This window comes from Apteryx mantelli, chromosome 25, assembly GCF_036417845.1.
Source record: "Apteryx mantelli isolate bAptMan1 chromosome 25, bAptMan1.hap1, whole genome shotgun sequence".
NCBI classification, from domain to species: domain Eukaryota; kingdom Metazoa; phylum Chordata; class Aves; order Apterygiformes; family Apterygidae; genus Apteryx; species Apteryx mantelli.
Genome location: NC_090002.1, coordinates 9,921,670 through 9,947,725, shown reverse-complemented (window position 1 = coordinate 9,947,725; position 26,056 = coordinate 9,921,670). Strand labels below are relative to the sequence as shown.

The window sequence follows — 26,056 nt, the reverse complement described above, 5'->3', positions numbered from 1 at the left end:
TTGCTGCCTTCATCTCTGCCTTGGCCATTTGCACCAAAGTGGTGATGCTGGAAAGCCTGGCATAAATATGCTTGTGTGCATCAGGATAAAAAGCATAAGCCAAGGTGAACCAAGCCCTGTATGAGTCTAAAAGCAGTATTAGTTTTGGCAGTAAAGAGTCGGGGAAATGCTTTTCCTCCATTTAGTACCATTGAGACAGTAAGACGGCGACCTCATCAGAGGAACATTTCCAGCTGCTTTGAGCAGGTATAAACGATTCTTCAAGGTGCTGCAGTGTGGTATTTAGGATCTTTATGATCGGTATGACACCGGTCATATGATCAGACAGAGCCAGAAAATTAAATGGAAGCTGAACAGAACTGATCTGTGAAGGCAGGGTGGTGGTGGCTGGAAGGGAAGGGGGGTATGCATAAATTACTCCTTACAAAACTAACTCTATCCTAAAAGAAAAGACACCAGCTCCATGAAGTGAAACACAGCTGCTGCACTGATGACATCAAAATTGTTCCTTTGATCCGTCATTTTCCATGGGAGATTCTCTTTTTTTTTGCATTAATTTTCCTTTTTTTCTTCATGTGCATAAAATAACACTAATGACAAACTGTGGTGCCTGTAAGTGAGTGACGGCTCAAATAAGAGAAATGACTAATCATGCCTCCTGAAGCCCTGTCGCATGGAGATTAAATGAGCCCTTTTTTCTTCCCCCCTAAATGAGAATCATGGGCATTTGAATAATAATATTATAGTCTCCATTAGGATGACAGTGGGGGGAAAAAAATCGGCTCAGACCTGTGATTATTCCTTCAATCTAATAATTATTTAAATACTAGATAACTCCTTTCAGCCTAATTGAGGCCTTTCAGCTGCTTGGGTTTGTATTGTGTTCCTGAATTTACACTCTCTTTCACCTTGCGTTACTAGTAGCTTCAGATTGCTTTTAAGGCCATACTTTAAACTCGCTTCCAAAAAAAAAAAATTTTCTTTAATGGTCAAATAGTATTAAGGATTAGAGTTAAAATCACCCACTCTCCCATTTCCCTGATGTTTAACTCCACCAGCTGTATTGAGCCATCCCCAAACTTCTCCTGCAGGTCCTGGCTACAAGGTAGGAGGCAAGTTTCCTTTGGTGTTTGACAGCTGTGTCACTGAGTCCTGTTTAATTCAAATATGTTCCACACTGGCCTGTCTGCCTCTTTGCAACCTCTGGTATCAGCCCTGCATTTCCCGGCCTCAGGCATCACCTCCCAGGTTTAGCTCAAACCTCCTGGCTGGTGAATGCAGCTAATCCGGCCAGTGCAGGGTGAAGATGTGTAGCCGGGGTGGCACGTTTGGGCCTGGAAGATGATGTCAGTTCAAGGCCATGCTCTGTGGTCTTCAAACATTATTTGAAAGCACAGATTCTTTTTCCTAAATGATCTCTCTTGCCTTTGGCAGTGACTGTTCACAAATACTCCGCAAAACCTTCATTGTAAGGCACTGCATAAAAGTTGGACTTCAGTTGACAGCTCTGCTTCACAATAGCTCAAACCCAGCTTTTGGTTTTGTACTATCTTTGAATGAAAATGCTGTAGGGAAAAACTATAAAATTGCTGAAGTCTAAGTGAAGAGCTCCTGTTGCCCCATACATATATAACGTATTTAATTTCCCATTTGCACTGTTCTTTTCTCAGTTTGCAGTGGCACCACTTTTTCAAAAATTTGAAAGCTGCTGAGCAGGAAAACCATTTTGCACTGAGCTTTATAGCGGAGTCCCCCTAGGAAAGAAACTGGATAATTTCTCTGGATAATTTCTTTTACTTTCTAAACTTCCCTTGAATGCAAGAGCTCTCTGCCCCAGAAACATCCCTTCCTTTAAGGGAATATAGAAACCGAGGTAAGCATTATTTTTTTGGACGCCTGTTAGTGGAAGAGAGGCTTTGGCCTTTGAGGAATTCCCTCTTGCACTGCTCGGCCCGGAGTTTCTTTTCTGAGCGTCCTTCAGCGCCGCAACCATGCTCTCCAGGGCTGGGCAGGGCTAGGTCGCGGCGCGGCGCAGCCGGGTGGGCTCGGAGCACTTGCTCGGTCCCCATAGCACGCGAGGAGGTGGGCGCGCAGATTAATTGGGAGGTATTCTGCAGTGGCCTTGACTACTGCTTGGTGGGACTTTTGCCACCTGCACATCTTGGGTCCGCTTTCATGGTTTTTTTGTTGTTGGTTTTTTTGTTTTTTCTTTTTGTTCTTCGCCTGTGTATGGCTCCCTGTGCATCTGCCAGAAGGCAGGACGCTGCCAGCCAGCATCTCCCCTGCTCGCTGCGCGCCCGGGTCTTGTTTCGGGCTGTCCTGTCGCTTCATCCAAGAGCAAAGCTGCTCGGGAAGTGTGGTGCCTGTGATCAGGTCATCAGCGTTCGCTGCGGGTTGTCAGCAGCCCTTGTAGGAGTTAGCGGCATCGAGAGCCTTCCTCTGAGCCCTTCCTCAGGAACCATTTGAGGTTTTTTTAAGTTTTTTGTTCTTATTTTTTTTTGCACTTTTCAAAGATTCTCAAGCCAGAAAGGAGTTTCAGGATGTTCACTGGGAAATTCAATGAGAGCAGCAAGGGAGGCTGAGCGAAGGGTTGCTGGTTGCCCGGGTTCGGTGGTTGCCTTTGAGTCCGGCGCCCGGGCAGCTACGCTTTTTGCCACAATCACCCAAAAAAAGAATAAGGAGTCAACAGCATTTGCATCATGGCTTGGGGAGAGAGAGGGGGAAAAAAAAAATCTGCTTCAGGCAAAGGTGGAAATTAAGAGACTGGAAACAAGGAGCAAGCAGCAGGGGAAGCATCTCCCTGAGCGGAACAAGGAGCCTCTTGTCGCTCCCTTTCTCCAGGCGCGTCAGCGGCATATTTTTCTTTTTCTTTTTTCTTTTTTAATGCTGTTTTTTTAGTGCTGTTAAAGCAGCATAAGTTAGACCAAACACCAAAGCCGGGATCAGGCCTGCGGGCGAGGGAAGCCGAGGCAGGGAAGTGCGACAGCAGCCCGAAGCGTGGGCCCCGAAGGTGAGGTGGCAGCTGCCAGCGGGGACCTGTAAGGAATGGGTAATTTGGGATAAGGGAGAAGGTGGTGACAGCAGCTTCATGGGGAAAACGGCCTAAAACAAGCTGCGGCCCTGCTCCGCGGCCATGTTGCGCGGGGGCGCGGCGCGCTGGCGGCCATGGCGGGCCCTGGTGGGGACGAGGGCGCAGCCAGGCGGCCGCTCCTGCCGCACCGGGGCCCGCAGGGACACCGCCCCGGCCGCGGTGGGGTCTGGAGCCGGCGCCTGGGGTGAGACAGAGGCCGGTGGCCGCCGGCACCACCGCGGTGAGGGGTCCCAGGTCCGGCCGGGGAGCCGCGAGGGCCTCGGCCTCCGCCGGGAAGCGGCTCCCTGGGCTGCAGCCTCCCTGCAGCGCTGCCGCCTCCCTGGGGGCCCCGGGGACCCTCACGCGCTGCCGTTCCCTGCGTCGAGGAAGGGTCCAGAGCCGGCGTCCCTCAGAAAACATCGAGGAGACGTGCGCGGCAGCGATGGCGGGGGCGGCTTCCCGCAAATGGCGGCGGTAGGGTTTGCTCCGCTGATGCTCCGTTCTGGTCCGTGCGGCCGCTACACAGGCACTGCTGCTTTGATCCGCCGCCTTCGCAGAGGTGCTAAATGTCTAGGCAGAGCGGGCAGAGAGATTGTAAATGTCCTCTCGGACAGCTCTTGTGTCTGCGAGTGCGCGCGCTGTCCGGAAGGGCGGATGAAACGCTTCCCGAGGTAAACAAGCATCATGCAGACGGTGCCTTTCCAAGGCAGGCTCCCGTTTCCTAAGGAAATTCCAGCCTTATGATTCCTGATGCAGCTTGACAGCCGACGGTGCGAGCGGGGATGGAAGGGAACGGGGGATGGGATGTCAGCACGGCTCCTGCTGCATGGCCATCCCTTAGGCTCGGATAAGATCCAGCTGGCCTGCGAGCACCCACTGCTGAGGTTCAGCAGGTATCTTTCCAGGTGCAGAAGGTCCATGCTGCTCCAGGCTGTCTTTCCTGTAGTTACAAATCGGCTGCTAAAGAGGAGGGAGGAGTAGGGCCCTGCTGGTCCTTCAGCACTTTATTAAGGGTTAAACACAGGTGTATCTTGCTCCTTGAGCGGCCAGAACGGATGTAAGGAGACATGCTGTTTTCAAGGTGATGTGGCACTTGTGTTTTAAATGCCCTTTTAGCTCTCCCTGCAGTAGCAAGTTCCTCAGGCCCATCCTTACATCATTACCTGCTCTCCTCATTTGCTGATTTAGTTGTTACTTTTCTGCTCATTCTGCAGAACCTCCTGGGCCATTCTCCAGTCCCTGCCTCGTGGTGATCCTGTAACATGCAAATATGTGTCCATCTTCTCTGCTTTTCTTATCGATCTCTTGACTCGCCTCCTCACACCACGCGCAATCTCCCTCTTCTTGTCTGAGACCGTTTCTTTTACACTGCTGAGCTGCTATCTGCAAGGATTTCAGGTGGTTTGTGGTGGGAGGGGAATTCAAGGGACCCTATAAAATGCTTTTCCCAAATAGACATTTTCCATTAAAAAAATCGGTCTCTTGCTTTCACGCCTCACTTCCGCATAGATTTTGGCCAGAACTCTCCAACTCATGACTGACCTTCATTGCCTTGTCTGTATAGATGAAAGAAAACCTGTCATTCCAAGGAGGCTGTGCTTTTGACTTCTATCCGCAGCACTGTTGGGAGGGGCACATGGGCAATTTGTTTTGCAGCAGGTCTCTTGAACACAGTGTCCAAGCTGCTGTTTTGTGCAGGCTTTAATCATCTCCTGGAAGTTTCATTAGAGTAGGAAATTTGTACAAGCATTCTAAATTGGTAGTTTCTCACTTGCACATTGTGCAGCTGTTGTGTTTTGGTTGCTTATCTAATCACCATGTGCCTCCACTGCTTTTCAGCAGTAAAGTACCTTGCAGAGGCTGTGAAATATTTCAGGCTGAGAAGCACCTGTACAGGTACTTCTGAGCTCTGGGGAGTGAGAGAAAGCAGTTACTGACAGCTTTGTTGTGTATATGCTCAGTGCACTTGCCTGCATGAGACTTCTACCTCAGGTTTTTAAATTAAATCATAGAGGACTTAAAGGTAGAAAACACCTCATTTCCTCTGTTGCTTCCAACAACATACCCTGCAGGAGACATCCTTTTAGCCAAGATTGCAGATTGATGGTTGGGTGTGTGAACTGCAGGCTTTGTCTTGGGCTGAAGCTGATTATCCCCTCCCATGGCTGAGCAGAGTACATTATAAACAGCTAAACCACATAACAAATTAACACGCAGAGGCTGAACCAAGTGGCAAAACATCAAGACTGAACTGTTTACCAATAAGTAAGGAGACCTGCTTAATTCTTGTTGGGCTCAGAGATGTACTCACTTTATCTCAAGGACTGTATAATTAGATAGCCTCCTTTGAATTCTCTCTGCAGGGCGCACTGGATCTAATCCTCTGCTCTGTATGTTGTTTTTTTCCTTTTCCCCCCAGAACCATGTGAGGAACATTGCTGGGGCAAAGGACAAACGCAGGGAACACGGAAGTTTGCCTTTCCCAGGATGGATCAGAGGAAGAACTGGCCTCGGGTACTGGACTCCGACGGCTGGTCAGTGGCTTTAGTCTGTCTCTTCTTGGCATTGCTTTCCCGGAATGTGTCCAGCAATGCCTTGTTCAGCACCTTCCACTCTGAGAACCGGGACTGGACTTTCAACCACCTGACTGTCCACCAAGGCACTGGAGCAGTCTATGTTGGAGCCATCAATCGGGTTTACAAGCTTTCGGGTAACCTGACCATTTTGGTGGCTCACAAAACTGGTCCTGAGGAGGACAACAAATCTTGCTACCCGCCCCTCATTGTCCAGCCATGCAGCGAGATCCTGACCCTCACCAACAATGTCAACAAGCTGCTGATCATTGACTACTCTGAGAACCGGCTGCTGGCTTGCGGGAGTCTCTACCAGGGGGTCTGCAAGTTGCTGCGCCTGGATGACCTCTTCATCTTGGTAGAGCCATCACACAAAAAGGAGCACTACCTCTCCAGTGTCAACAAGACAGGCACTATGTATGGTGTGATTGTGCGCTCAGAAGGTGAGGATGGGAAGCTCTTCATTGGCACGGCAGTCGATGGGAAACAGGATTATTTCCCCACCCTCTCCAGCCGCAAACTTCCACGGGACCCAGAGTCATCAGCCATGTTGGATTATGAGCTCCACAGTGACTTTGTCTCCTCCCTTATCAAAATCCCCTCAGATACGTTGGCCCTTGTTTCGCACTTTGACATCTTCTATATCTACGGTTTTGCCAGTGGCAATTTTGTCTATTTTTTGACTGTCCAGCCAGAGACCCCAGAAGGAGTTTCCATCAACTCCGCCAGTGACCTCTTTTACACGTCTCGTATCGTCCGTCTCTGCAAAGATGACCCCAAGTTCCATTCCTACGTCTCTCTGCCCTTTGGCTGTGTCAAAGGGGACACAGAATACCGCCTCCTGCAAGCTGCTTACCTCTCAAAGCCAGGAGATGTGCTGGCCAAGTCCCTCAATATCACAGCCCAGGAAGATGTCCTCTTTGCCATTTTCTCCAAGGGGCAGAAGCAGTACCACCAGCCACCGGATGACTCTGCGCTCTGCGTCTTCCCTATTCGCACTGTCAACGCTCAGATCAAGGACCGCCTGCAGTCCTGCTATCAGGGGGAAGGCAACCTGGAGCTGAACTGGCTACTGGGGAAAGATGTTCAGTGCACTAAAGCGGTAAGGACACTTTTGGCAGTTTGCTGTGGTAGAAACGCAGCCTATTGGTACAGGGAGCTCCAGCAGCCCAGAACCTGCTTTGTACAGAGGGAGTGTTTGGGGGTTATGGCCCTGGCTTCAGCAGAACCAGGATCAGCTCCTGGCTTTATCGCACATGGGCTTGCAGAATCCGATTAATCTTTTAGTGCCTCAGATTCCCTGAATGTGGAGCAGATACAGTAGTCCTTTTCATCTTTAATCCTTATTGTTATTAGGCAGTTACAACAATGAAAGGAAGAGATACCCTTTATTCATCTATTTAAATACTATGCTGCTTGTTGGAAGTGTTTTGCTGTTCCCAACCTCAGGCTCTAAAATTCTGAGGAAGCCAGAGGAAGGCTGTCTCACCCTTCCCACAGCAGGAGGGTGGTACAAACAAACTAACAAGATAAATACAAATGACAGTTGCATCTTTCGTGTTTTTATTCAGCTGGTTTCTTTAATCTTGATTCACATGCAGATTGTTCCTGGGCTGACTTGAGAATCCTTGGGGCCTTCTTTTGCCAAGCATGTTAAGTTTGGCTGCTAGGAGAAGATAAATGTGGGTTAAATGAAGTAAAAGAAGGAAAGTGGAGAGGAGCTAGAACACTGGCTAGCACAGGGGAGAGTCATGGGACAGACAGCTTTCCCTGTCTCAGTTGCAACTAGATATGCCTGAACATTTGGTAGTTACTTAACATCCCTTGTGAAAAAATGAGTGAGTGGAGTTATCGCTATCGTGGCAAGCTGCCACCCATATCACAGCCCTGCCACCTACTCTGTGTAGGAATTTACTGAAACAATCTCAGCTGATATGACTTAATAACACTTACCCGTTAATGTAATGATTTTCCCTTACTGGTGACAAGTGTTGTTCCAGGGAGCAGCCAGTGTCCGTATTCCCTCTTTTGTAGAAGGGAGATTGAGGCACAGTGAGATTTGTTTTTTTTTTAAAAAAAAGTGCACAACTGGACAGTGGCAGAAACAAGAATACATCTCGGACCTCTGGACCTCAGCCTAGCGTTCTCCATTACGCACTCTGCCTCGATAGCAGAGCTTGGATGGTGGTCATTCCTCTAGCTTAGCACTCAGGTATTTTGTGTTGCCACGCAATTACCCTGTGTGGGTAATTGGATATCCCACCTTTCCAGGGCAGCCAGTCCAGCATTTCCACCGGCCACCTCTTTGCTTGGGAAAGCTAATCAGGACTTCCAGAATTTAAAATCTGCCCTGGAGCTGGGCTGTTTGTACAAAAGGGAGGTGACTGCTTCCAAAAGGAATGAACAGCAGTGAGCAGGAAACAGCAGCTTCCTCTCCACTCTCGCTGTGCAGACTCAGCCCACGTCTGCCCTTCCTCTGGCCGGTGCTGCTGATCCACACTTGCCCCATGCAGCCCGTGGCAAGGCCACCACTGCTGCAAGCTGGCAGCAGCAGAAAGGCAGGCAGCTGGCAGCAGCCACCTTGCTACTCCCACCCCCTACCTGCATGGTACTGGGGTGCTCGGGAAGAGCAGGAATGTGGGTTTGTTTTTGTGAATGGGTGTCAAATGCAACGTGAGCCGGGTTGGGAAAGCATGTTCTTGGCTCAGCAGCCCAGGCTGTAGAGCAGAGTTTCTTGTACACCTATGTGTGAGAAAGTGGTTTAACCCTCAGCTCTTAGGTCAGTTATGCTGCTGATGCTTCACTTTCAACTACTGAGATAAGGGATGGAACTGGGGATACAGGAAAAAGTTTAAGCTGCTCTGCTATGATCTCTGAACAGGCTTGTGTGGCCTTCAAGGGAAGTGTACTGATGTGGAGATGTTGAGCACCTTCCTGCTTGTAGTGCTCAGCACCTCTGGAAATCAGGGCAGGGGAGGTGAAATGCATGGAGGAGACAGCTCCTGTGTGGACCATGCATGCATAAGACCTAAATCCATGAGAAAGCTAATGGATTTTGAAAACCAGTGGAAATATCTACTGGTGAACTTAGGGTTCTACATCAGCCCTGTCCATGCACATTTTTGAAGCAGTCAGTATGCATACACGGTCCATGACGTGGCCCAGGCAGGCTTCAGAGTTTCTTGGCCTTGGGTGGCAAAGATAACATATTGAGGAAGACTGCTGAGCCTGGCAGTGGTATCTGGGCAGGGGTTGTGCGACTGTTGCTCCTGCCCTGCTGTCAGGACTGCGTGCTGTCCTGCATGAGCCTGAATGTGTGCGTCTGCCCTGTGCTTTGTATTTCACTCACGATTGCCCCAAACCTTGTCTTTCCAGCCAGTTCCAATTGATGATAATTTTTGTGGGCTTGACATCAACCAGCCCCTAGGAGGCTCTACACCGGTGGATGGAGTGACGCTTTTTACCTCCAGCCGGGACCGGATGACTTCTGTTGCTTCATACGTCTACAATGGCTACAGCGTGGTGTTCGTGGGGACTAAAAGTGGCAAGCTGAAGAAGGTAAGCTTATTTCTGTGGCTTTAGGGAGCCAGGATCCATTTCTCATTTCCTTTCTCAGGAGTCTCTGATGCATTTGGCTAGTGCCATGGCTTACATGGTGTGCCATGGCTTAACTCTTTCAATGGGCTTGTGTCTCTCTATCCCATCTCATAGAGGCCCTCTCTGGAGGGAAGACTGAGTGCAAGAACGCTTTGGGGGGGGTTTCTTTGGTGGTGGCAAAATTGCTGGTTTTGGCAGGACTTTCATGTTTGGTGGCTGGAGAGATGTGAATGGGTTAACTTGGCTACTTCTGGAAATCAAGCCTCAGGGCAAAGTCCTGCTGCCTCTTACCTCATACTCTTCCCCCAGACAACTGGGTGATTGATCAGCCCTGGAAGATAAAATTCTTCACCCTTTACTGGGGCTAGTTGCCCAGGGCAAAGAAACACTCCATGTTGGTTTTCTCTCCCAGCAACAAGAGATGGGGGGTGATGATGTGTGAAGTCAAACTGGGTGTTTTCCTCCTTTGTTTCTTCTGAACCACTCTTTTCGGTAAGTGAGATGCAAAGTCTGGTCAGATCTGATCACACTTCTGTTGAGTGTGGCCTATGCTAGTCATATCTCAGAAGTCCCACATTTAAAATGAGCCTGGAAATGGACTTGTGGAGGTGTAGCCAGGCACCTTGTATGGACTCCAGAGTACTAGGGCTCAGACATGCTGGAAGGAAAACTCACTGTGCTATTGCTCTTTAGTGTTAGAGCTGCAAGTGGAAGTCATGATTAGGCCCTTCCTCAGGACAAGAAGAGGAGGCTCTTAGATCTAAAATCTTTGTGTGAAATGTGATGTCAGGAGAACATAGTGTGTTGGAGGGGACAGATGGTATGGATGGTTGAGGTAGTAGCACAGACATGTGTGAGGAGAAATCAAACCTCATCACCTGTCCTGGGTTTACAAGGCGGCAGAGGTGTGCAGGAACTGCAGCAGAGATCTGTTTACTGATGCTTTCATGTGGCCCTGGCTTTCAGCTGTGCTAGCTCATCAGTGTTTGCAAAAATCTGATCCGTCTTTGGCAAAACTAGCCTTACAGTTGCTGCTTTGGAAAACTGAGACCCTTCAAGTTAACCTAAAATGTAAATGACAGCATTAGGTGAGCCCCCTAAGTGCAAACTGCTTCCCAGCACCAGGGAAAGAGTTAACAAATGTAATCAACAGCAGATTGTTAATTTTTGTGTCCTTAAGCAGCAGGGAATTTCTTTCTCATCTATCCAGGAAGATACAAGGACAGGCAGATATTACAGTTGAATGTCTGCATCATTTTAATTACATCAGTTCATTAATATTCATTCAGCACTTTACAAGTGCTGAGTAGCAGTAAATTAGGTGCCTCCCTGGTGCCTCTCAAGTTGCGGTGGGGCAGTTTTGAACGTTACAGAGACTGGGCTCGGAAGCCAGAATCCCTTCTCCTCCCTGCCCGGCCACAGGCCCGCAGTGGTGCGCCCAGCTCCGTGAGTCTTCTAGCTAAGTTGGTGGAAGAAGCGCCCTCAGCATATTGCAGATGCATTATGTTGTCAGGTTTCGAGCCAGCCATGTAGCCTGCTATGGTACTTGCTGTTCATGGTGTTTGGGGGGGGGGGAAGTAGGGGAGGTGCCTCATTTAGAGACAGTTAAAACAAACAGCTTGTGCCTGCACACTAGGCATTTACTGTGGCGAGCGGGATTGCATTCCATTAATTGTGCAGGATTACAGAAGCATTCTCTCCAGCACGGTTTAATTCCGTGTGTGCTATTTGTATGTTGAAGACCCCTTTAAACTTCTACCTTTTTCATGCAAAGTAAAGCTATTTGTGTCTATCCATTTTACTCTGCTAGGAGGGAGGGGATCTCTGTAGGAGTGGGGGAGATGGGGAAAAAGAAGTAAGGGGAATAGTTCAAGTTTTACCTGCTTGAGCCAGCGGTAAACAGGTGCTGAGAAAATTGGTTCATGTCTCCAGCGAGTTCATTCTAGGCATCCACTGCAGTCAGCCTTTCACGGCATCTGCCAAGCATCCTTATTTAACATTTATCGGCATTGTCTGCAGCCGATTAGACCCACGCCCCCTGTTAGCATCAGTGGGAGCTAGTACTGTCCCATGCATTGCTGCCTGGGGCTGGGACTGTTGTTCTTCTCTATCTTGTGGTCCTGTCCACACATTTAAAAATTCTGTTCTCTTTTGACGTGTGGGATTATGTTTTATATGGCCTAAGAAAGAACCAGGAAACAGCTTTCCCTTGAGCTATGGGGGTGTGCTTGGGATGTTCATTGCAGAGGAGGCACTGCAGACCTGTTGGGAAGTTAACAGATTGGCTTGAGGGGGGTGTGTGATCCAAGACTAGACACGTCTTGAAGTTGGTGAGTAGTCAGGATGCTCAGTGTCATAAACACTTCTATGTCTCTCCTTCCCCTTTTGTAAAATGAGGTCAGTAAAAATGTACACACCTCTGTAAAGTGCCGGAGATTTACAGACAAACACCCTGTCTCCCCCATCTCACCACCTTGCATATCTACCTACACGATTAATGTCTGAAAGCTGTCACACCTATTCCCTCTCCCACAGTTGTTGATTTACTTACTATGGAAACCCCAGACTGAGCCCACCAGCTTGTTTCAAAGATGCTTTTTTTCCTGTAGCTTCAGGAAAGAAGCCAGGGAGCCAGCTCTGAAATTTTTTAAATTTGTCTGCTTCCCCTGTGAGAATTCATTACTGAAAATGCCGTGTTATCTCACTGATGTCCTTCTTCCTATTAGTTATTCACCTAACAGGCTCATGTGAAGTTCCCTAGGAGAGTTTCTGCTGCTTTTTCAGCCTCTCTTCCAAAGGAACAGCCTGCCTAAGGTCCCCAGCCCTGGCAAGGGCCGGCCTGCCTCCCCGCTGCATCGCGTGCCCGGGCCTGGGCCGCCTGCCCAGCTTTCTCCGAGCGGGGTGCAATAACTTGCCGTCCCCCAGGCATCCTCTGTGGCTGTGAGAGTCTGAAGAGCTCAGCTGGAGCTTTTTTGGTCAATTTAGCCAACTTTTTTCCCTGGGAAAGTTATATTTCTCAATTTTTAACGGGATCCTCTGAGAGAGAGTAAATATGTGCCGTGTGCTGTAGCTTGAGTCCCGCTCTTCTGTTACAGCCCCATTTTCTCCAGTCCTGCTCTTTCCTCTGCTTCCCGTGGCGTATTTGAAGTCCCTTTTGGCTCCCCCTCGCCCACCCCCTCTCGCTCCTTTGAGCAGCCAGCACTGACTGACTTTTAAAAGGAGTGAATTTTTTTTTTTTTTTGTGCACTCTGAAACAGCGCTCGATGCTGTGTGCCCCGTAACGAGCTTGGCGCGCTTCCCAGGCTCCCGCGAGCGAGCCGGCTGTTTGTTTTGGCGGTTCACGAGCCCCGCCGGGCGCAGCAGGCCCGGCCCCGCGCGGGCAGCCCCGGAGGTCCGCTTGCCACGCGGGGCTGCAGCGAGCAGGCCGGTCGGTGCAGCCTTGGCCGTGCTGGGCGAGAGGGTGCGGGTGCCGGAGCCGTCGTGGAAGCGAGGTGGCGGGTCGAGCAGGGCTGTTGAAACGCAGAATCCTGCTGCGTCTGTGGCCGTCCGGGCCCGCGGGACGTGGAGGTGTTCGGCCAGCTCCTCGCACCGCTGATGAAATGCGTGTGCATGCACCGGTCTGTCCTCTCCTGCTACTGAAGTTCTAAGGGAAAAGGCTTAATCAATAAATCTATTCTCCATTAAAGCCCTGTGCCGGAGGTACAATTTTCTAGCGCAGCACCGATTCAGCCAGCCTGTTCCTCCTTGTCGTGACCTGCCTGTGCACGGGGCTCGCCTTATGGAGAGGGACCCGCCGCGCACGTAGGGCCTTCAGCATATGAAACAGTGCTCTCCTTAGGCTGGGTCCCCTTGCTGCTGGCCTACACCCCCCCCCCCAATGCTTCCTCCTGTGCGCTAGAGCCAACCTGTTATAGGTGGTCCCTGGCCGCCACCTTTTTTTGAGAACTACTGTTCCTCAGCAGCTTCCTCTAAGTGAGTAAAAGGCAAAAGTGCTGATGAAATGGTGACCTTTTGGGTAAAGCACGGGTACTTCTCCATACAGCTTGCTGGTCCCTTTCTCCTTTCAAAAGATCCCCGCTTCCTGACCGGGGGAGGAAGTGGGCTGGGGGATTATATTACAGACCTAACCCTTCAGGATCGTGGATTCCTGGAATAAAGTAATTTTCATTGAGCAAAATTAGAAGAGACATTAATGCAACAGTTAACAGCACCTAACTGCTGGGGGGAGATGTGTCGGCTTGCTTGTTCTGTTTATGGCCTTTATACAATTCCATCAATATTGATGTGTGATGCCTTTGATTTTGACACTAATCATTGCTATGAATTAAATTTGCAGCCATATAATTAGGACTGCTATTAATAGGGCCTCAAGCTAAGTACTGCTGTGCTAGCTGTCTTTTTCCTGATGGAAAACGGCATCCGCGGAACTCAGCTAATGTGGTTTGCCTGGTAGATGCTGAGACTGATGTGCAAATTATACTTTCTATATTTAGAGGGACTCTTCTAAAAGGCATGCGTACGGGAAGGGTCTGACTCGGAGGTTTCCTGCGAGGGAGAACACCACTGGTGTCACACCTAAACTTCATAGTAGTAGGACATACAGACTTAGCGTGAGAGATAAAGATTGCAGGAAGGAAAGAATAAGCCTCAGTTTTCAGGTCTGAAGGGATGTTATTGCAAATCTTATTTCCATTTTAGCTGCCCTTCCTCATGCAAATCTTTCCATTTATTTCTTCTACCCTATGCTATTTCAACTCTTTCTCTATCCTTATGCATTCCTGGTTTCATCTCCGCTGGCTGAGCACAGTGGCTAGGACAGAAGCATGGCTTACCACTAAAAATCAATCTTGTATTTCATCCCAAGAGGTGTGTATCTTATTAGATCTAATAAATCAGTGAAGTGCCCTTCATTCAGCTTGTCAATGGAGGACATTGTTTGTGATCAAGAATAAATAAATGTCTCTTCTATGTCTGACAGTGCACAGTCTTTGTATTATTTTACCATCATGCTGTTTATGCCTCCTCTAAGAAAAATGAAGTTCTTATAATGGCTTGCAGCCGTGCCATCGCTTGCCTGTGATCGCACGAGCTAAGGACGCTCATGGTTGTGCGCATGGGATGTCTCCAAGGGAAAAGCAAGAACAGTGACTTTGTAGCTGGTGGTTTTTACTCGGCACTGAATTGTTCCAGCGGTGACAAGGCTGTGATCTGTAGTGCTGTGTGCTCGAAGGTGCACAGAGATTTGGGGTATGCTTCTCAGTGCTGATTGTATTAGAGCCACACAGGGTAGGCGTAAAAGCTGGTCTGTGTGCTTGCAGAGACTGCTTGTCCAAAGCAAGCCAAAGGTGCTCTGCATCGTCCATCTTCAGTGTAAACTTTGGTACTGCAGGCAAGAATTCAGTAATGGAGGTCTTGGTTATTTCTGACATCTGAAGTGAAGGGTAATGTTTGCATCTTAGTTTGCTCCCGATCCTCATGGATAGATGAGCGTCATTCGTTGTTCTAAAGCAGTGTGGTGCTCTGTCCCAGTTGTAGCTGCATTTGTACGTGGCTTGAGTCAATTCTGGCATGCAAGTGACCTGGGAAGAACTGTTTTGGGATCTCTCTGGGGGAAAAGCGCTACAGGGGAGGAAAAAAAAAAAAAAGTATTGCTGTAAGTAGAGTTTTCTTGATTACAAATGCATTTTTATTTACCTCTTGAATGCCTGAATGCACAATGCATAATGCTGTCTGTCCTTGTTTGCAATGAAGGCTAATACTCCACTTTTGTAAGGAACAGTGATAACTGATCGGATTACTCAGTCAGGGGAAAGGCAAACTTTAAATGTGTTGTTACTTTGTGGTATGTGGTAGTTTTATTTAGTTTGGCTGATTTAACTTGTTCCATTAGTGGGAATAAAATAGGTCTTCACAATGAAATATACATCAGAAGCTGTCCTTATCTGCCTCCATGCTATGGATGGTTATCTTATTCTTTTAGTTTACCCTTAATTATCACCCAGGCATATTCTGTAACACTGTAGGAAAGAAATCAGCCGCATCAGTGTGTAGAGAAGCCAAGAGGACATCAGACAGTTATTGAACAGATGAAAATCATTTGCTTGAAGACCCTTTCCAAAGGAGTTTCCTAGTTTGGGAAATAGGTTGTAACACTGGATGCATTGCGGACTTGGCCCTTCCCGGTCACTCCGTCACCCTCGGGAAAGCAGACCTCGGTGTCCCAGCAGAGCTGTCGGATTGCAGATGACTTCTTGCTTGATTGAAGCAGTTGTTTACTTGAAAGCCCTGAGAAACAGGACTGTTTCTTGCCCTAAGATGTGAAATAAGAGGGTATTTATATGGTACTATGTTGTTCATGATTTACTCTGTTGTGATGAGGGAAGCTGGAATTTTTTTTCTCCCTAAACAAGGGCTTTCCAGCCTCAGGCAGTAATTCCCCCTTTGCTGCCATTGTGTAAAAGGGTGCTCTGAAATCGTGACCCCAGCAAATGAGGCCCCTGCACAGTCCCCCAAACTACCCGATAGTCCCTTACGTTGGTTAGCGTTAGCAGCCAGAACTGGAGTTGTACTTTTAAATTGTGGTGTGTGCAGGGAAATGTGAAAACGCCTCAAAGCTGAAGGAAAATGGCGTATTTCAGGGTAAGTCATAGCTGGCTGGTCAATGTTTAAGAGAAGCCAAATTTGTCCATCAATACTGATGCAGATGAAATGGGAGCAAGGATGACAGAGGAAATGGAGTGCTTTCAGGAGAAGAAACATTATTAATTTTCTCCTCCTTCAGCTCCTTAGGGACACATCTGCTTAAACGGCCTGATGAGCATTTAAACTAGTCCCTGGAAAGCAGGAAAAGGTGCAGCGCCTTTGCAGAGGGAGCGGGGCGCGCTGGAGAGCGCCGGGCCGAGGGGCAAGGCCCGGGGCTGGAGCAGGGCTGAAGGGAGGCTCCAGGGCAGGAAGGTGCCAAGGCTCTTTAGACTCTGCTTTCGACTGGGCAGTTCGAGAATGTCCCTGCCGCCTCTTCGAGGCATGAAATTGGCCTCCTCTTCTAGCGTTACTTCTCCACTTCGGTTATCTGTTGCCTAGCAGGGTAAGTAAAATGAAAAAAATGAGAAGTTGTGATATATTTTTATAGCTGTTGGACAGCTAAGGTGCAGGTTTGCAGGAAACGCTGTGTGAAATCGAGCTGGGTGGGCTCAGCCTGCTTTCATCTGTTTCTTGGTCATGAGAGGATGATGCCTCTCTCGGTTCTGACTCAGATTCAGACACCTTGAAAAATCTACTTGAAACTTTGAGTGCAACAATTATATTTTACTTGCATTATTAGTTACATATTTATTCTTGGGTGTTTTAGGCCGAAATCTCTCTCTTTTTTTTTTTTTTCCCTCCTAATAAACCAATTATCTCCATCCTTTGAGGCAAATGGTTGAGCAAAGTTCAAAGAAATTGTTGGGTTTTTATACAGCCAGGAATAAAATTTGGAGTGCCATGTGTAAGGGTAAAAGCTTTGGCAAAGAAAAGAAATACTCAGTTACCACACAGGGCTGGTGTTCCCACTTGAGCACCTGTGTTTTTTCTTTAAAGAATTTAGAAGGTAACTAATCCTCATACCTTTTATAAGAGGTATGACCTCCTTTGTGCAGAGGAGGAAAGTGAGGCAAAAGTTCTTCCTCCTCCAGCTCATGCTAGAAGCAGAGTTACATTTTCATCTAGTACATTAATGTATTTCCTGTTGAAGTCTTCTGGTGAAAAATGAGTATTAGGAAATGCCGAACTATTTTGTAAATTCATGTTAAATTTTTCTGACTTTTTCCTCCTTTGCTCCAAGTGTAAATCTGAAGTTATGTTCTAGATGTTGTACGATATGGGGGTTAGAAGACTATTTGTGAATCAAGACGTTTATGCTTTTTTTAGTATATTTTTTTTCTGCAGACTTCTTAAATTCTCACTGAGGTCAAAATAGCATGAGTCCTGAACCATTTGTAAGACCTTTAAATCCCTGGGTGGCAAGAAATACTGAGAAGACCATGCTTATAGAAGCAAAATATGCTTCTATAAATACCTTCTTGAGGCAAAAAGAATGTATGGGGAAAACAAACGTAAAGAGAGAGACTGGGGAGTCCGAACGGGCTGTGCTGCCTGCTGGCACGTTGCTCCCAGCCCCTGAGCTGCTGGTACAAAACGGTTGGGATTCAGGAACGGGGAGGAGATCAGAAGGAATACATGGAGCAGCTCATATGGAAAGGGAAACTCCTTGCACGCAGGCTTTCCAGAGCACCAAAGAGGAGTATGGTGAGGATGAATGAAAATCCATCTCCCGCGGGATGGGCGCACGTTACGCTGCGCTAGAGGGACCCAAGTTGTGTTTCTGCTGTGGCCATGGAGCTCAGGTTGTCCGTGTCCTGCAGTGTAGTGACAGCCGTCAAGTGCTACAATGCCACCGATTTTTATTGCAATGTTGGATCTGTACATCTGCCTTTTTTCCAGCCGCCAGTTGGGAAAGATCTTTTATGTACAAACATATCTTGGCATGTGACTGGGGCATGAAAGATCAGTGAATTAAATCCTGCACAAAAATAAGCACCACCACCATAATTTGTGACTGGACTTGCAGTTATGCTCTACCTTGTTCATCTGGCTGGTGCCTCCTTTAATTTTTCTTCCGTTCCATGATCGAGTTTGCTCTCCGTTGTTGTTACGGCTGCTTTTTGCTGTTGGCCAGGGCAATGACAATGTTAGCTGTGCTGTAAAATACTGCATGGTTTGAGAAGGCAAATTCATCACTTGAATGTCTGCCCAATATTTATGGATGTGCTAAACAGGCATGGATTGGATGCAGCCAGTCTGTATATTAGCATTAGTCCATTACGCCTTTTATGATGCATAGTGTCCCCACCTCCCCCTGCTTTTTATTACTGTCTTTTCATTTCTGAAGAGACGCTTGGAATGGCAGATGCCTACATTTCTCAGGTCTTCAGGGAGCTCTTTGTAGGCAGCCCAGCTTGAGTAATAAACAAGGGAGATAAACCACAGCATGTGGTATGAAAACTCCTGGCGGCTGGAGAGTGCAAAGCTAGGGATAATTTTGCACTGTAAAAGTCGCACGTGGTGTGTGATGGGGTCGCAGGACTTCCCTGCTGCAGCCAGCCGGAGAGGGGAACTGGAGTAAAGGCTGTGACTTGCATGAAAAGGGCAGCAAAATGCCGTATCTGAATGTGGCTACCATCTATTACCAGCAATGGTAGTAATTCCTTACTTTCCTCTCAGCTGCCCCTGTGCATATGCTTTCAGATGGCTTACTGCCTGGAAACTGCATTTCTTCTTGAGGTGGAAGGTACATTAGTTCTTTCTATGTGTCTGAGCTTTTTTTATTATTATTTTTTTCCTGCTGCCATCTGAATCTTCTGGCTCAGGGGCATGATGTGATGGCTCCTCATTCCTTAGGTGCGGCTCAAAGAAACCACAGGTGATGCTCAGCAGGCAGGAAGGGAGCAGCCTCTAGTGGCTTGGGAAGAAAAACGTGAGGGTGCTGCGAGGGTAAGGACGCCTGGATTATTCTCCTCATTTTGTCCAATAGTTTTATTGATCTGACATTGAATAGGTGACTGAAGCTTGTAATTTTCAGCTCTATAATTGGTACTGTGCACGTTGTAATGTACAGCCCCTGCGGTGGCCGTAGCGGCCCTCTGTCACATGCCTGTGTCCCACCTGGCTGCGGAGGCCACGTGAGCCCTGAGGAGGCTGACCGAGATCCGCGATCGGCTGCACAAATGTCTGTGCTGGGACTAAGGGAAAGGCGCAACAGTTCCCACCTCTCACGCAGTTCTCTGGTACGGGCGGGTTTCCCTGCACATCCCTTCCCTGTCTAGAAAACGATAAAGCTTTCCGCACGCCCTTGGTGCCTGTAGCCACCGGAGCAGCGAGTCCTTGAGGTCGGGCGTTCTCCTGCGCAGCGTCGAGTACCGCGAGCTAAATCCTGCTCATGGCCTTAGGTGCTGCTGCACTGCAGATAACACTGATCACCCGTACAGTGCAATCTTAATAAAATAGGGAGCGATGGCTGGTAGGATGAAACCCGCGTAACATGCGGCTGGAACGCTCTAGCGTGGTGTTTACACGAAGCTTTCTGCTGCGTTTCCCAGTAGCGTGTCGCTAAGCTAAGGGCAACCCAAGTGAGGCCGTTCCGCTCCGTAGCGGGTGGCCTGCTGGGGCCGAGCAGAGGAGGGTGGAGGAATAATTGGCTGAGTGAGGATTTAGATTCCTCCGACACATGCGTGCAGACAGAAACAGCAGCCCAGGCAGCCGGGAATGATTAGTAATGGGATTCACCAGAATTTGTCCTATGATCCTTCTGCCTATGTCTTAGCGAGGGTCCCCCCCACCACTTTTCCCTGTTATTCTTTCCCTTTCTCTTGTTTGGCTTCATGTCTTTGTATCAAATAGATACATGCAGATGAAAGTGATGTGCATTTAAAATGAATGTACACATCATACAGCCTAGCTATTATACAGTGTGGGATTTTTTTTGTGGTAAGCTGCTAAATTATTTATTGTGCGCTGGGCTTTAATCTCATAAACCTGCCTGCAGGCCTTTCGCAAGGCAGCCTGAGCATCCTATAAAGCAGAGCGCCAGGCAGCCCAAAGTGCTGCGGTGACTCTAGGTGGTAATTGTTCATCTTTCCTCGGCCTTTTCCTCCCCCTCGTCAGCTCATTAAAAGCAGTGGGGCCTGTTAAGTTGGTCATTGCCACTAACTCGGAAATGGATTTGCATTTGCTGCTTGGAGAGGATGCCAATCCCGAGATCCGTGTTAGTCAGAGCAAGAGTCAGTCCCTGAGCTGCTTAGAGTAAAGAAAAAAGGGTGAGGAAGAGAGACACTTGGGTAAAACAGGGTCTTTCAAATAAACACTGCTGCGCCTCCAGCTGGGAGCACTTACCTTCCTGAGCGAGTAGGGAGCGTTTGCAGCCTAGCAGCTTGCAGCTCTGAGTTAACATTTGGCTGACTAATGTGATGTTTGCTTTTGCTAGTCATCCTGCAGCCAGTGGCTTATTAGTGGAAAAACAGAGCATCCTTTTTGCTTGCTCTCAGTTTCTGAGTTTCTCTGATGCTTTTTGCTTGATGCTCTTAAAGCTTCCTGCTCTGAGAGACTTTGTACCATAAATGCAAGTGGGCTTGCAGAAGTGAAGGGGCCAGCCTGGTGTTATATGCTTAAATTAGTAAATGGCAGAGTTGGAATACAACACCTTCTCCTTTGCTTTGACTGCCAGACTAACTGCACCACCTCAGTGTATTTGGGCTAAATCGTGCTGCAGAGTTTTGAAGCGAAGGGAAAGGCTGAACCAAAGGTGTTTTGCAGGATGCTGGAATTCAGGATCCCCATGTTGCATCTGGCACTTGAAATTGTTGTTGTCCTGGGGAGAGATCTGCTGCTTCTGACCTCCTACAGCACTGTCCAAACTGGTATTTGAGTTGGGTGCTCACCCAGGCTCACTTTGTTGGTGCTGTGGCAGGTCACAGCGTGAGGCCGCGCACTGGGGAAGCGATGGAGTGGGTCCTGCCGGGGCACCAGCCAGCAGGCGCTTTGCTCCTTTGCTGGTCTGCCGGCTGGAGCCGGGGCCTGGGAGCACGGTCCCTGCCGGCACCACTGTCCTCATGGTGCTTGGAAGCAAAACCAGTGTTAGGAGCCTTGCACCTTCCAACCCTTTAAGAAAAAATAGACAAAAGCTTCTTGTGATAGTCTACAAATACATGCAGTGGGATGAGACTAGATACCTTCTAGCTCTTCATTTCTCCAGTTTTCTTTTTGTGCTCTCTTTGTCCAGAGCCTTCTGCATTGGAAACTTGGTCGTATTATTGAGAAATAAATAATTAGAATTATCTAGAAGATATAGATTGAGACATAGGTATAGTCAAAGAAAGAATGAGGATTTGAATGACGTGGGCAGGCTGCTTTCTGTCTGCAGTTTTCCCATTGGCAAAGGGGATAATGTTGCTTTCTAACTTTCCAGGGTTTTTGTTTGAAAATTACCTTGTAATCCTAAATGGAGAAAGAGCAACGTAAATGCTGAGTTTTACTGTTAGTAATCAACTGATAAATATGTTTAAACGTTCTGTATTTCAGTACAAAACACATCCCATTGCCTAGGGCACAGCTAGTATCTGCCCTTGATTCTTTTCAAGACTGCCAGCTTTAGTGCTTGGCTGTAAAGAAAATCAAATCATATCAGCCCAGCAGCTGGTTTGGGTCATCCTCTGCTTTGAGTTTGTGTGCGCTGGATAATAGTGATGGGGAACTGGGAAGGTTTGGGGACAGTGGTGGCTTGCACGATTTGTCATTGTCCTTCATCTCTCTGTCCTCCCCCAGCACCCAATATGTTAATAAATTTTACTTAACTTGGTGGAGAGAGGAGGGAACCTTGATTAAGGGACAAGCTAAATGGATGCGTGTTGCTCTTCGGAGGTATGTGATAGTAAAAGGTAAAAGACGCTGTGCTGTTGCCCCGCTCTTGGTGCGTGCGTATGGATTCACCTCTCTGCTATGGCAAGCTGTAGGGCTGTGGAGTTGCTATGTACCTAAAAATCCCACCGGCTGGTGGCTCAGCCATGTCCTCAGCCTGTCAGTCAAAGGAACTGTGCTAGAATTTCATCCTGTGCAAAAGGTACCGTTAACTCCAAGGAAAACTCGAGTCCTAACCCAGATGTGAGGCAGTTCCACTGATTTAGAATGAGCTACGTGATTTTTATGCACTCGATCTGTCCTTTTATCCTTTCAACTCCACTTGTTGAACCTTTGCAAAGACTATTTGTCTCCACCAAGACAAAAAAATAAATGTTTCCTAAAATCTACTCAGGGCTGGACGTGAAGGTTTGCCCGAGGAGCCTGTGCCTCCTGGAGAGAGGCGCCTGAGATTACTCCCAGCTGTTGCCTTTCGGGCTGAGGCTTCCTCGCAGAGCACCGGGGCGAAGGAGCCCCCGCGCGGGTCCCTCTCCCTGCCCCAGGCCCCTTGCATCTCGGTGCGCGGTGGCTCCGGGCACCTGGCTCTAACACCGTCACCGTGTCCCAGGTGTCCGAGCACTGGCGTCATCCTGGTGCTTCATCTGTAATGCTGTTTCTCTGCGGAGCTGTTGAAGAATTTCTTGCAGCTTTCTTGCTTTCTGCTGGAGATCTGGAGATTTGTCGCTGCAGCTTGCACTTATTAATTAAAAGCTGAAGTGGGAATTCCCTCGGCTTACCTCTGCCCAGCTGCCGCGAGAGCTCGCCCCACATTTCCAGCACTTTTTCCATTGAACTAGCAGAACATTTAATCAAGGTACAACAAATGTCTTTTCCTGTTTCTCTGCTGTTTATTGGATTCGGCGAGTGGGATGCTGCAGTGTGGGGGAGGTCTTGAGGACTCCTGGGCTCCCTTTCTCCCTCTGGAAAGTTGTTTAGGAACATGGCCAGGGACTTATTAGGTATAAACTCTAAAGACTTAACTTTGGACTTATTTTTAGCACAGTCTGGACTGGATTTTCTTGTCCCTGTAATAGGGAAGCCCTGACCTTTAGAAAAGCTATGCGGCTTAAATGATTATAGCACTATCAGAGAGAAAGGTATCCACATAACTAATAAGGGCAAAGCGTTCGATATTGATAACTGAGAGGCAGCGGTGAACTTGTCTGTGTACAAATATATTGGCAAAGCCTGGGAATGCTCTTGGAAGCGGCAGCAGAGTCCGAGGAAGGTCAGAAAGGTGGTTTGTGAAGCCGGGAGCCGGCTGTCGCTGGTGTTGCCAGGCCTGTTGCTTGTCTAACTAGGGCAAATCCATACTTTTATCGTCTTTTTGAGAGAGAAGGGAGAAAGAGTGCTTGTTATGTCATGTTGCAGACGGCCTGGGCAGCAGGGGAAATCCGTGACTGGTTACGGGGAGGGGAGCCCAGCGCCCCGGCTTTGAGCACGCGGCAGTTCGGCGTCGAGTGGTGCGCGGTGCTCTGCTCGCAGCTTCTGGTGCGCCGCTGCTCGCCCGGCGGCGGGGAGGCAGCGTGCGGGCAGCAGCCTCCACACCCCGGCACTGCGCAGGCTTTGCAATCAGGGCTTCAAGATGTTGCATTTTCTCCTCCTCTGCCCGTGAAGCAGCGCTCGCTCCCAGTGTGGCCGGCAGCGTGTATTTGCTGACAAAGAAGGTGGTTTTCCACGAGGGCTTTTCCTGCCGTGCCGGCTTTCCTGGGGCCCGGCGGCTGGGGCCACGCAGCAGCTGGCCCCGTCTTGCTACAGCCCTGCTGCTCAGCAGCTCTCCGTGTGCGATACGAATTCAGGCAAAATGAAACGTGAAGCAGGAGAAACCCTGGTACAGCTGATGGGGTTCACTGGTGTTAGGCTGATACCAGCACCGATTCAGATTCCCATGGAAATGGGACGGGAACATCTGCAGAAACTATGTGCAGAGAAACAGGGCAAACAACACAATGCCGGTTATGGGCTATGAGAACAGTGGCTCAGAACTTGTTTGACAAAACAAGCTTAATTTTTTCCAAGTGTGCTGCCTCTAGACTGGGATTGTTAAGAAACCTGTGATCAGAGGCACCGAGTAGCCAAGGTTCGGTGAGATCAATGTGTTATTCCTCTAGGAGCTTTAAAGAACAGCTGATGCCTTCTGGAAAATGTTGATAAAGGTCTCTTTTTAGAATCATTTCTGCTTCTCTAGCACAAATGTAGTATTTCTTGTTTGTATGTATTGCCTTCTTCATTCACTCTTTTATTATTAGGGGTATTTACATGAAAACAGCATTTTTTGCTTTCACAGCATATTCCCCTATTGCAGCTGCACTTCCTCAGCCCCTGAGATCTCCACCTTCTCCTGAAGGCGGGCTGCCCTCTGTCCTGGATGTAATTGCGTTGGCAGTCACTCAGGGACGCGTGCATACGCACCGTTCATCTGAAAATTGTCTTGAAATAGGCTCTATGCTCCCCCTGCTCCAGAGAGGGAAGTTCCAGGTCTGGGTTTGTTCTTCGCTCTCTGCTCTTTTTAAGCCATTTTGCAAGTTGGTTGGGATGTTCAGTGCGTGCGTTTGCTCCTGTGGATAGGAGTTATTCTTACTGTTTCAACAGGAGAAGAAATCCCCGAGCAGAAAGGAATCCTTTCAAGGTCTTCCCAAATGACTGACTTTGGCTCTAGATCTTTAGGCAGTAGGAGAAGCAGTTTTGGAAAGAGCTAATGGAGATCTCTGGCCGATAGTAAGTCTATGTGTTGATGTAGATTTAAAAAAAAAAAAAAAGCTAGGATTTAGGGCATAAGTGATGACATAAATAATGTGGGATGATGTATTTATTCATCCGAGACCCGCTGGCAAAGAGGCAGTGTGAGCCAAGCTCCCGTGGGGTGCGTGGGCCCCTGGAGAGCGCGGCGCGGCGGCGCGCTGGGACGCCCAGGCAGAGCCAGACGTGCCGGCTGTGGGAGGGCAGCATCGCTCACTCGTTCAGCACGTGGAAAATGTAAAATCCACTTGTGTTAAGCACATATTTAAGTACCTTTTGCTCTCTGTTTCTGCTGAAGCTTTGCTTTGGGGGTTTGGCGCTTAGGTGTGTTTTTGCTGCTGTCTTGAAAAGCATAAGGTAATCGGCCATCTCGGAGTGAAGCCCGTAGGTGAGCAGAGAGCGCGGGAGCTGCCGGGCGGCGCTGCGTCCCAGGGCCTCCGGAGGGGAATGCCCTCGGCAGGCTGCGGAGAGCCGGGGGGAAAGACCCCCTGAACAGGGAGCTCCTCGGGGCTCAGCGCACAGCGCAGGACCCTGGCTAATTCTGGAATTACTCACGGGTGGAATTTCATTTCAAATTATCACTTTTCTGTAGGTTTAGTGAACTTTTTTTTAAAACTGGAACCTCAGGGGATAAAGCCACTCAGGGGATGCAGGAGCTTCTGCTGTTTTAGAGGCTTTGGGAGCCAGCGGCCTCGGTGCGTTTGCCCCTGGACTGAAGCGGAAGAGCAGGGACGAGCGAAGGGACGCAGTGTGCGGAGGAGGGCTCGGGAGCAGGCGCGGGAGGCGCCTGGGCTGAGGTTTCGTGCCGGGCAGCAGGGCCTTGCCGGCGCAGCAGTTCTCCCTGCCAGGGCTCAGCTGCAGGATCTGCGGATTCAGCGAGCCCCGAGGCAGCACAGGGAGAGGCCAAGCTGGGCGATACCCATGCGCCCTCCGGCAGAGCAGCTGCGATGGTCCAGAGCCCAGCATGGGGCAGGTCCCAGCACCCCAAAACGGAGAGGAAGCTCTTCACACTGCTGCGCAGACCCTAATTTTGGATCTGCAACCTCCTGGCCAAAATTTTGCATTTGAGCTGGTGGCATGACTTTGCCCGGCGTCCGAATGCCGCAGAGCTGCTCATCCAGCTGGTGAGCGAGGGTCTGTTCCCCGACCGGGGCTGCATTCGCCCTCCCGCCCCCGCTGCTGGCAGGAGCCGTGCGACCGCTGGTTCATGGGAAGCAAATGGTTGGAGAGAGGTGAAATTCCTCCCTTCTCCGCTTCTCTCGCCTCTGACCCTGCTGCATTTCTTCCTTGCGACCCCTGAATTTCAAAACTGACCTTTCGTATCACGGGGGCGGGAGGGCAGGCAGGAGGGCAAGGAAAGGTCGGGACGAGTTTGCCTGTGTTTTGGGAGGGGTGGGATGTGGGGGGAGCAAACCGAAAGCAGAGCCATGACTGCAAGTGTAACAGTGCCGCGGGGTGCCCGGGGTTAGCCGGGTCCGGGACCACGGCTGCGTGCGTGCTGGGAAAGGAGTGGGTGCTGCTGGGAATGCTCCATCACGCGGCATTGATTTTTAATACTTGCCAGTATGTTTAGTGTCCTGAAATGTGA

General features: G+C 49.1%; 1 protein-coding gene across 1 annotated transcript in view; it reads left to right on the top strand.

Annotated features, from left to right (window-relative positions):
* The window catches only part of PLXNA2 (plexin A2), a 196,427-nt gene that overhangs the window by 18,775 nt on the left and 151,596 nt on the right, over window positions 1-26,056 (top strand). The window contains exons 2-3 of the mRNA XM_067310519.1: window positions 5,490-6,745; window positions 9,019-9,201. Coding sequence (XP_067166620.1) covers window positions 5,558-6,745; window positions 9,019-9,201 — 1,371 coding nt within the window. The 5' untranslated portion in view covers window positions 5,490-5,557. The remainder of the gene's footprint in view (window positions 1-5,489; window positions 6,746-9,018; window positions 9,202-26,056) is intronic.